Source organism: Saccostrea echinata, unplaced genomic scaffold (genome assembly GCF_033153115.1).
Source record: "Saccostrea echinata isolate AGI-Se365-2 ecotype Australia unplaced genomic scaffold, CSIRO_AGI_Sech_v1 ptg000047l, whole genome shotgun sequence".
In the NCBI taxonomy this organism is placed as follows: Eukaryota; Metazoa; Mollusca; class Bivalvia; order Ostreida; family Ostreidae; genus Saccostrea; species Saccostrea echinata.
The window spans coordinates 14,614,855-14,626,483 of NW_026889796.1; the positions used below are offsets into that span (position 1 = coordinate 14,614,855).

Here is an 11,629-nt window from a genome sequence, read left to right on the forward strand (position 1 = left end):
TGTTTTTTTTTTTCCCCTTTTGCTTATGTAAAGAGAGTATACATGTAATATTTCATCAACTTGGGCATAAAAAGTATTACCAGTAACTTGATCTTAATTCCAATTCATTTTGTACATTCATTGTAAAAAAAACTCTGGAAAAAACAACTTTATATGAACATTTTGATAGGTTAAAAAAGCCCAAAGTCTGGTATTTCATCCTTTCATAAAGAATCATTTAATGTACTAGGTTGGTACAAAAACTTCCAATGGAGAAGTATAAATGAAATTTTTCTTATTTTCCCTGCCCGATATCAATATTATAAAAATGTTTTAAGAATATCAGTCTCTCCATGTCCTATTCAATATTACATGTGTGTTGTAGATTAAGCTTCAGTATGTTTCCAAGTCCTGGAATGTTCTCAAGGCTCTGAAAGGAAAGCAAAATTAACAAGCATCAATGCCAAATTTGATACACAAAATTTATGAAATAATTCGTCTTTGATAAATAGTTTTTTTTTTTCTAAAACATTTGGTTACCTTCATATCTTTGACAAATTTCTGCCATTTCTTTAACCTGACCTCCTCCTTCTCAGATTTGTCCTTGTGAAAATCCATTATTGACAAAGCCACATGGAGGCTCTTTAAGTGCTTGCAGGAATCTGTCAAAATATCAAAATTATTTGAGTTAGTGCTGATCTCTCAGTTCTTGGAATTTAAAATTAAATTTTATCTGCAGTGGATATTCTTGCTTCTGCTTGTCAATAGGGAATGAAAAATTGAAATGCCAATTTTAGAGGAGAGGAAAGAGACAGGCCTGTACCAATTGAAAGAGAAATTTTTGATGGGTTTAAAAATTCCATGAGAATTTTTTGATTGGGTTTCAAAATTCCATGGCTTTTATTATTATGTTTATTCATGCAAAGTATCAAATAAATTACAAATCATGATACAATTACATTAATAATATCAATTTGCGATTGCAAATGAGTCTTGGCACATATGGTTTTAAAGTGAAAAGTTGTATCGTTTGACTTGATGGTTCTTATATTGCTTGTAGAGCTTATTGTGCACAATTCATGGGGCAACATTTTTCAGCAATTTAATTTTTGAAGAATCTTATCCATGAATTACTTATGATCAGAATATGTCTCTTTCAGCAGTATATAATTCGAATCTGTGTAATGACTTACTGTAGAAATGCTTGAGAGCGTCAGCAGTGATAGGTGTGTGTACAAATGACAGAGACAGAAGTTGCTTCAGTCCCAGACGACAGATGGCAACAGCAGTATCTGATGTCATTTCCTGGCAGTGATGGAGGTCCAGTTGATGAAGTCTCTGACATGCCTTGGCTAAATGTAAACAGTGAAATTAGACTTTTATGTACCGTATATACTCGCCTATAAGTCGGTCCGCCTATAAGTCGGTTGTATTTTTTGAGGTTATTTTAGGGGGATTTGCCATTGACCCGCTTATAAGTCGGTACAACTTTTTGTTAGAATCAGTTGACAATTTCAAACCAATGCTCTGATGTTTTAACCTGGTTTCGGTTAATATTCTTAGAAATGACACCGATATTTCATTTTAAATCATTAAGAAAAATACATAATGCACACTTTAAATAAAAATAAAGTTATTAAAATATGTAAATACTTGTACTTTATGTATAATCTTAGAATGCATAAATGATATGATATATCCATACTACATTTCGACGTCCAGATAATACTAATCTTTTTATGACTTGCCTATAAGTCGGACCTAGAGTTTTGGACCAAAATTTAACTCCCAAAAAACCGACTTATAGGCGAGTATATATGGTAAGCAGAATTTGTATGGATTTCTAGTTATGCATTTACTTCTTTGATGATGGTAGAGACTTTTTACAACTTAATTTTCTATCCATCATCAGATATACATGTATGTTAGGTCAATTTTTTACATGTTGAACAAAATCTTGATACATGCATGAGTAATTAAGCAAAATGGAAAAGGATAATTGATAGACAGTTTACCAATAAGTACAAGTCCATTGATGTCTATTTTGGATCCACCAATGCTTAAAATTTCAAGGTCACAGCAAAACTGGGATACAATCTGCAGGCATTTGTTGGAAAATTTTTCTTCATTTTCACTTTAAAAAAAAATAAGGTTAAATTTTCATGCAGAATTATCCATTGCACCAGAAATCAGTCTAAAAATTTGTTAAATTACTACATGATACCATGGAAAAATAGGTGAAATCATGAGTGTTGTGATATCTCGACATCCAGCACCCAAGGCGTACATAACATCAGGTCCTAGAGGAAATGAATCTGACAAGTACTCCACACTCCTAAGCATTCGACTGTAACAGCTGACCAACCAAATACTCCTGTAAGAGCATGAAGATAACTAACAGGATTGATTGATTGATTGAATATTGTTTAACATCCCATTTGAGAATTTTTCACTCAAATAGAGATGTCACCGTATGCTGGTGAAGGGCTTCCAATTTAGACCTATACTCGTCACTCAGGGCCATTGAGCAGTGAGGGTTCTTTATCGTGCCAACGCCTACCGTGACACGGGACCTAACGGGACTTATGTTTTTAAGGTCATATCTGAAAGACTCGTGACTTTCACTTCTAATGCCATGGGCTTGGCGAAGGAACAGTCACTACCTATGTTAACGTCTTAGGTTTGACGCGGCGCGGCGAAGGAGAATCGAACCTGGGCCTCCCGATCACGAAGCGAATGCCCTAACTAACAGGAAGAGAAGCAGTAGATTTACTGGAACTTACTTTAAAGCTATATCGTATTTTGTTATTGTAAAAAAAAATATTGTAGATATACAGTGAAACCTCAGTATCATAAAATTGGTGGGACTGAGGAGGAAAACCTTTTGAGTTAAGTTCAAGTTAACAAAATTGAAATTTGAACTTATCCTGTTGATAAGACTGTAGATACACAAAAAGCATCCATGTTGATCTGACAAATTTAACATGTACATGTACATGTATTTGAACTATTGAAGTTCAACTGTACTAAATCTTTAAGTTTAAAATTTTGTTACTTTGTGATTTTCTCTCACACATGAAGAATATTTCAGATTTATCTAAAATCATATCAGTTCATTTGCCCTTTATTAAACTAGCTTTGAGAGGGGGGCGTAAGTTGAAACAAGGGTAAAAAATGTTCTTTAATTTTGCAATTTATAACTTGGAAGGCCATAAGGTTATTGCATCCCAAGATCAATTTACTACAAAGCTTATTACTCATCTACGAGTATATATGATTTTACAGATACACAATGTAAAATTGCTTATTTTTTGTATGGGATTTCGGGCACTCACATTTTCATCATATGAAGGGACCCATGAATACATGTCCTCCACGAAATATTACAAGTAAAGTATAAAAGTAGCTTAAACACTTCACCATGAACCATTATTTTTTCCTTAAACCCATGAAAATTTGACCCTACGAAATTATGTGATTTCACAGTATCTTAGTTTCTGTCTGAATGAGTGAAAATTTGTCTTACTTGTCTGTCAGTAGAGCACCACAGCTAATGATTGAGATGGACTTGAGAGAGGACTCGGACACCTGTAGAAGTCTCTCCAACCCTGGCTCTAAACTCCCTCTTATCACAAAACAAGATTATAGACATTTTTAATTGATCATTCACATCATAGTACTGTTTCACCTTTTTAGGAGAAAGTTCATGTATATATTTATCAAAGGTCGTAATAGAGAATTTTACATGTCTTTACCTGATGGTACTCTGGTAAACATCATCTGCTTCTGTTTGCCATTGGTTTCTTGGAGAAAGATCTGTCAAAGGTGTAGGAAGAATTGAACAATACTGAAAGTAATGACATCCAGAATTCCTGGATTTTAAATATCAGATAAAGTTACATAGAGTAAACTCACTCCTCAAAGTCAGTTGTTCCATGGAGGTACACCAGCTTGATAAACTGATTAGAAACTGAATAAAAGATAACAAAAAATAGATAATTAATTTTATGAGTCAATTATAAACTCAAGTTTATCTACAAGTTTTTTGACAGTTCTCCTGTGTTCAAGATATGGAAGATGACTGAATTTTTAGTACCTTGGATGAACACTTCCTATTTTCCAGAACCACTTGTTTCCATAGTGACCTATTCCGACTGACCTTCTTCCATTCTCGACAGACCTGGGCCACCATCAGAAGTGACTCTATGTCCAGGAATTGAAAAATGTTGTGAAGGGCCCTTCTTCTCTTTCTGGTTTCCTCCCTATGGTTTGTCAACACTCTGCCTCCTATGTAAAATTTATAAAATTATACATAAATATGTTAGTGTTTATAAAAGATATGGAATTTTATCCTAAGAATTCTTTTTACAAGTGATTCATGGCAAAAACAGATTAAGTTCCATAAAATCATTAAAGGTACAACAATGAAGTATTGCCTCACATTTTCTAAACACAGTATCATACTGGGTGTTAATGTATAATATGTACATAAATTGGGATTCACTTTGTTTTTCACTTTTACCTTCAGAGCTGCTGATGGTAACACTACAGCTATCCAGAGTAGATAAATCATCCTCATCTTCTGTTTCCTGGGGCTCAGAGAAAACAGTAGGTTTGGTTTCAAAAGCCATGGAGAAAGGTTCAAAGTCTGATGTTGGGGATGCCATCTTGTGTTCTGCTTCAAGTACTTTGTCTGAAGTCCCCTCACTAGCTGCATTGTTAGAGTGCAAATATCTCAATGGTTCCTCATGGCAATCCAAGTCTTTATCAGGATCATTTACCCTTTCTTCCTTCTGTTTTTCAGATGAGCTGTTCTTGAAGAAAGTGCTGAAGTTAGAGCTCTGGTTGCTTATGTCAGCAACATGGGAATCAATGCTGAGGTCTGTCAACACCGAGGTGTCGTCTGCATCTTCTGTCAGGTCACCAGAAAGTTTGCTTTCATGTGAAAAACTGATGGCATCAGGGTCACAAAATGTTTCTGTGTTATTTGATGACCTTTGTTTATTCTCTGAACTCGGAGAATTATTGTCTGTGGATTTGATATATTTGATTTCTGGTGTAGCACTTTTTGACTGAGGACTACTCTTTCTTGACAAATTTTCTTCACCATAAGATTTCCCTTGATAACTAGGTGGATTAGTTGCAGACTTTGAATCACTCATGGAAAAGGATGACTGAGGATAACCCTGGCTGTCATCACCTTTATCATTTGTACCATGATCTGAATATGACATCCTTCTTTGTTCACAGTTACTGGATTTCTTGGCAAGATGTTTTGAATCATGTGCATCACTATCTGAAGTTTGTGTACTGTTCAAAGATTGATTTCTGAATTCATCTTCTGTCAAATTACTATTATCTAGCAGTTTTGTCCTCTCATCTGCCATTTTACCTCTACTATCATTACTGTCTGCTGTTCTTGAATTTTCAGAGGACTGTGGACATGGTCTTTCTCCAATGATGTTGGAGTTGTATGTTTTTTGACTGTCATTTGGATCAGCATCATCTTTGATTTGTATTTTACTTTCAGTCTCATCTGAACCAAGTTTTGTTCTCTCAGGAAGCTGTTGGTCTAAAGCATCAATACTAGAGTGTGACTTGCTGGATATAGATTCTGAAGGGGTTTGTAAAGGGTTGTCAGTGTTTGGAGTTCGCCTGTCTTTGGACATGTTAGCAGATGAAGTATTGTAAGCCCCTTGAAGTTTGTTATCATTGCTTGTGCCAGATCTGCCACTATTCTGTTCCTGTTGCTCACTATGATTGTCCACTTTTACGGATAATGATGAAGAGGAGTTCCCATCAAACAGAGTAGATCTTTTATTGGTTTGTTCCATAGTTGAATAAGAAGGAACAGACTCTGATTTCTGGTTAGAGGTTTGTGTCGGACTTCCAAGGTGTGAATTTCTGGCAAAAGTTTTATCAGAAGAGGATACAGAGCTGGAAATTTCCTTCATAAAATGAAGATCTTTTTCTGTAAGCTGTCGATCAAGTAACCATGTCTGTGTAGTAGAGTCCTTGCAGATGGAAGTTTTGGGATAAAGCTCTGTAGATGGTTTTTGGTTTAAGTTAGATAAACTGGAACTAAGCCTATTTCCAACATTTCTAGTGAATCTTTCTCTCTTGAAGGATGGTCCCCAAGATAAAGAAATGGGTGAATGGAAATTTCTGTGAAAATGTGGAATGTCTTCATTTATTATGTACCTCTTATACAGTCCCGGGGAAGACATTGTTCTCTGTGGTGGTTCCCCAAATGGAAGAACAGAATGTGATGAATATACTGGATGACTCTCTTTTTGCCTTGAATACTTCTGTCGACTGAGAAATGTGTCTGATCTGGTAGACACTGGTGATCTGACGGATGATTGCCTTGAATGCCATCTTGGATTTTCAGGTCTTCCCATTCTGGAAAAACTTGGAAGCTTAGGAGAAGTCTCTGTCATTTCTCTCTGAAGATCTGTGTTTACGTCAGCTGTCAAGTCTTTCCATCTTTGAATGTCTTCATAGTAATCATCTTCATCTGTATCATTAGCAAGAATATCATAACCTATATTCTTAGAATTAAACCTGTGCTTATTGGATCTTTTGTAACCACCATAATGTGTAGGATCACTGTGCCCGGAAATTGTCTGAAAGTTTACTTGCTTTCTGACTGTTGGGTATGTATGGAAAGAGGCACTGCTCAATTCTGCCTTCTCATTATCTTCCGAGTGGTAATCCCAATTCATAGTGGTTTGATCTCTCACAGGAATGTCATCTAGTGAATCAGACTCATCCAAGAGTGCTCCCCCTTGACTTGAGGAACTCTTCATTTCACTCCCATATGGACTAAATCTTCTGGATTCCATCAGTGAATTGTGGGATTGTTCATCTAGGCCCCATATAATACCATTTTCATCTACCTCTTTCTCAAAAGAATCCTGTTTTTCCATGGGATCTACAAAATTTAATGTTGTTTAAAAGTTTCAGGTAATATATGCATACAGTCAAACCTCAAACTGGATGGGACCAAGAAAAAACTTCAAGATATCCAAGCATTTGAGATACTGAAGTTAAAATACACAAAGAAAAAGTAGTTGGGACTTCCAACTGACTTCGAAATATCCATGAAATTCGAGATATCTGTGTTTGAAATATCGAATTAAAAATTTACAGAACTGTTGAGAGATAGTAATTCACCAGTTTATGATTCTGTAATAATAATAAAGCTCAACAGTCTATGAATTACCATACAAAAATGATTACTTACAGTCCTCTGAAAATGAGTTGACATCAGAAAGTGAATTATCAGCCATTTCCATTTCTTCACAAGATTCTGACTCTGTACTGGTGCCTACAAATGGAGAAATAAATGCATCATGATTATAAAAATTATTCTCTTTTCTGCAAGCTCTCTAGATATACTCATGCATCATGGACAAACCTTGGAAAGATGGAATATCAGCCATCACCCCAATGCTCTTCATGACTACTTTCCCCGTACTGCTCTCCTTAGCTCTTTGATTTGGATGATTTCCAGAATTGGATGATTTTAAAGAAGCATTCCTTGATTCAGTTTTTCTGTTATCTTTAGAGTTTCTGGGTTCATTCTGACGATTAAACTTTTGTCTTGACTGAATTTCTTTGAATTCAGTATGACTTGAGGTAAAACTGTCTGAGATCTCATCTTGGTCATTTTCTTCTTGGCTTAGTGTTTTTTGGGTTAGCTGATTCATGGATGGATTATGATCAAGGTTTTGTTGGGTATTCTGAAACATTAAAGAAAGCTAAATATCTCTGTTTTAGTTGTTCTTTGTTGAATTTTTGTAGGATCACAAAGTATTGGCATATCTTGTATACTTCCAGCAAGCTTGATACAATGTATTAAAATTGTGACAGAACCATGCGTAAGTTTGAGCATGCACTAGTCACCAGTGTATTGACAAATTATCTATGATTAACCACAAGAATCTAAAATACTACCATTCCCAGATTGTGATGAAAAAAAAATTATTTAATAACAAAAATTAAAAATAAAATACTCAAACCCTACCCAGAATAAAGCTGCTGTGCATGTAAAACCAAAACAAGCTACTGCAGTGAATTATCTAGGGATGTGTGAACACATTCTGTGTCTACCCACGAGATCACTTTTGATTTCTTGGTGTGGCTCCATTTTTATGGGTTGACCAGTCTTTCTGTTAAAAGGTATGTAGACCACTTTTGCATCACTTCCACAGATTTGGTGAAGTTCATCTGGAAGTTTGTTAAAGGATTCAACACTGACTTTTTCCAACTCGGAGTCATCCATAACCTCACTGTACAAAACAGAATCTGGATCCATCCACCCGTGTCTCTGTGAAACATAGGATTGGTTAGAATCAGTTCTCTGAAACTGTTGTCTTCTCTCTGGAAACTTTGTAACTGGCAAGGGAGAGTACTCAGTAGAATCTTCATCAGGGGACACAACTGTGTCATTGGAGGACTGGTTTTGTAATGCTCTGAAGGACTTTGATTCGTTTGGCTGATGTGCTCTGTTTCTTTTTGGGGGGAGCCTCCTACTATTTCTTTGAGCAACAGGTTTGATATCTTCTTTATTGATATTTTCAAAGTCTTTCTGATGTAGATTTTCTTTGCTGATATTAACAGCTGATGCTGAAAAGGATTTTTGCCATGGTTCAACTGTCGCCTCCACAAGATGTCGGGCCAAAGAAGAGTGTAGAGCTGATGAACCAAGTGTAGAGTTTGCTGTTATTTGATTGCATTCAGGGATTCTGAAAGATTTACATTATATCTTAACCATAAGTTATATCATAAATTATAAAATGCTATTAAATTTAAGAAATTGTAGAAGTACTTTCTGCAGTATCTTCATTGTCAGAGTGTATGCTCCAGTAAATGTGATACAGAGGATATCTACTACTTACCTAGAGGGCTGCAGTCTTTGATTTTCCTTTATGTTTTGTACATCCTAAAAAGAGAATTACTTGTTAGGCTACATTGCTCATTGCTAACTGCAGATAACTGTATAGGTATTTGATAACACTGCAGCTTATCACTCACTACCACCTTATTATTCAAAACATTTGCCCTAACTGGAAGAAGGTATAAACACACAGAACATACATATATGTACTTACCCTCTCTGGTATATCAGCTGATTGGTGAACTGTTTTTTTGGCCTCTCTCCTCATCATATCTAGCTCCCTCTCAGCTCGGTCAGCTCGATCTATCAGCTCACTGATAAACTCCTCCAGCTTCTTACGAGCTACTGTCTCTTTCTCTGCTGTAGTGTTGATAAACTGCCTCAAAGATTCCAGCTCCCTGGAATTAGAGATACCGCATTTTATTTTTAAAAGGAGATCTTGATCACATAGCATATAATATTCTATTACACAAAAGATTTTTTAAAAAGAAATTTAAGTGTCAGAAGGTATCACAGTTTGGAATGTATGGTTTACAATCTCTGAGGTGGAAAAATCTAAAAGCAGTTAGACACAAAAAAGGTCTTATTTTACTTATCAAAAGTGACTTACCTTTCTTTTTCCTCCAAATGAGTTTGCTTCTCCTCTAGTACAGTTTGCAGTTTGCTTAATTCCGAATTATTTACAGTTTGTACAGGAGTTATGTCCCTTTGGTTGTGTTGATCAGACTTTTGATGAAGAGTTATATCCTCTTGATGATGTAACTCCTGTTTATGATGATTAATTATCCCCATCGTGTTGAGAGAACTGGCAGCCTCAGTCCTATTAATTCCTTCTGAGGCCTGAATTTTGACAGGTGCTTGTTCTATTGTCTGTAATAGCCTGTCCCTCTCCTCTGTCACCCTCACTAGTTCCTGTCTGATGGAGGAGATGATCCCCTCTTTATCTGTCAGGACCTTCCTCATTGCTTGACTGTGACTGTCAGCTTGCTCTGTCAGAAGCTGGGATTCACTCACTAAATTTTCTTGCATCTATGGAGAATTATGTTTCATATTGTAACCATGCATTGACATTGAATTCATTTCAGAAGTCTTATGAACAATTCCAGATCACCATTTGCAGATCACAAGTAAAATGTATTTTGATTATTTTTAATTTTATTTTATGTTTGATTTTCTTGTAGTCATTTATTTTTCTTTCTTTTTTTTTGGGGGGGGGGGGGTAATTGTTTAATTTTTTTTGTTTATCATTATTTTTTTTTAATTTAATATTTTTTTTTTTTAATTCTCAGGTCCACTATTTTTATCTGTGATTTACAAGACATATTTTATTATATAGCGCATTATCTATTTCTCCTACCTTCTTTATCCTGAATAGCTCATTCTCAGCCTGATGAAGCTTACTGTCCTTGGTTTGTATTACCTTCTCTAATTTCTGATTTCCCCTTTCAGCTGCTTCATACAGTTTCATACTCTCATCCATTAAGTCAGACTGCTCATTTCTGGAAGAGAAATGTTCTCAATTAAAGTTATTTGAGAAGAGTTATTCCCCTTGAAATATACGAAATGCATAGTTCAATTCTCAACTGAAAATATTCCAGATATGAAAATGAATGAAAGTTAAGTAAGAACAATAAAATTTTTCACCTGATTTTAAGCAGTTCATTATTGACAAGTTTGAGCTGCCTCTCTTTGGAATCAAGTGTTTGTTTTAGGACTGTGTTGTCTCGATCAGTTGCCATCAATAATTCTTCAACATCTCTCACTAAAGTCTCCTTTTCCAATTCCAGCTGATGAACTCGATCCTTTGTCACTAACAACTCATTGTCTTTTAGTCGGATACTCTCCTCTGTTTTGACCCTGAGGTCCTTCAGTTGACCCTCCACAGAATGTAAAATGTCATCCCTTCGCTCAAGTTCCAATACGAGTCTCTCATTTTTTATCTCACTTTGTTGAAGCATCTCTTGTGTTTCTCTCATTAATTTCTGTCGCTCTCTTTGCAAACTCTGAAGTGTTGTATTAGCTTGACTTAATTGCTCTTCTCTGTTGTCTAGATTTGAGACAAGATCATTGATGACTCCTCTCTGATCCTGGAATCTCTTCTCGGCAGACTTTTCTAGATTTTCCAGGACACTGTCAATATTATACAAAGCCTCCTCGGCTCTCCATTGCCTACTTCTAGACGACATCAACTTGTGATGTAAATTATGGATTGTGCCTGATTCATCTATTTTTCCATTCTCTCCATTCTTTGATCTCATTTTATTTCTCCTTTCAGCCTCCTTTGCAGCTTTGAGTTCACTCTCTAGTATCCTAGCATCTTCCTTGAAGCTCAGAAGTAAAGGGGAAGATCTTCCATCCAAGGATCCATTTCTTGAACAAGATGGTTCCTCTCTCATAAATCCTTTATTGATGGTGGTGTTGTGTTTGGTTTTTACAGATTTGGCATCAAAGACCTGCGTCCTTGAGTGAGGTCTCACATATCCAACCTGGTACGAATGATTTTTCTCTAAATGAAGACGCAAATCTGAGAGGGAAGAAAATTTTCTCTCATCTCTACACTTTGGACATCTATAGGGAATGATGTCATTCAAGTAGTCTATATCATTCACTTCATCTTCCATCTTTGTATCGTGAATCGAGCCCTCTGGATCTTGCCTGTAAAATAGAAATAACGTCTGATGAATTGGCAAAATTGCACAAAGGGCAGTGTTTCTAAATGGTTTTCTAATCAAATAATATGGTTCAATG

At 35.8% G+C, this 11,629-nt stretch overlaps 1 protein-coding gene across 1 annotated transcript; it reads right to left on the reverse strand.

Moving 5' to 3' along the window:
• Positions 1 to 212: 212 nt before the first annotated feature.
• LOC133202515 (uncharacterized) lies at positions 213 to 11,629 on the reverse strand. The gene is made up of 18 exons (XM_061338353.1): positions 10,526 to 11,629; positions 10,239 to 10,380; positions 9,492 to 9,910; positions 9,096 to 9,279; positions 8,883 to 8,926; positions 8,099 to 8,729; positions 7,400 to 7,724; positions 7,226 to 7,309; positions 4,502 to 6,913; positions 4,076 to 4,266; positions 3,895 to 3,949; positions 3,735 to 3,795; positions 3,506 to 3,604; positions 2,204 to 2,353; positions 1,995 to 2,113; positions 1,173 to 1,331; positions 520 to 641; positions 213 to 409 (listed from the first exon to the last, which is right to left on the reverse strand). Exons 1-18 carry the CDS (start codon positions 11,500 to 11,502, stop codon positions 338 to 340), a joined length of 6,246 nt encoding a protein of 2,081 aa, XP_061194337.1. The 5' UTR covers positions 11,503 to 11,629; the 3' UTR covers positions 213 to 337.

Bases quoted from the DNA above. Each gene is read 5' to 3' on its own strand.
- LOC133202515 (XM_061338353.1), bottom strand. From the start codon at position 11,502: ATGGAAGATGAAGTGAATGATATAGACTACTTGAATGACATCATTCCC. The intron at 7,310-7,399 runs GTTTGTCCATGA...CTCCATTTGTAG, and splicing joins TGATATTCCATCTTTCCAAG to GCACCAGTACAGAGTCAGAA. The intron at 6,914-7,225 runs GTAAGTAATCAT...TAAATTTTGTAG, and splicing joins CAACTCATTTTCAGAGGACT to ATCCCATGGAAAAACAGGAT.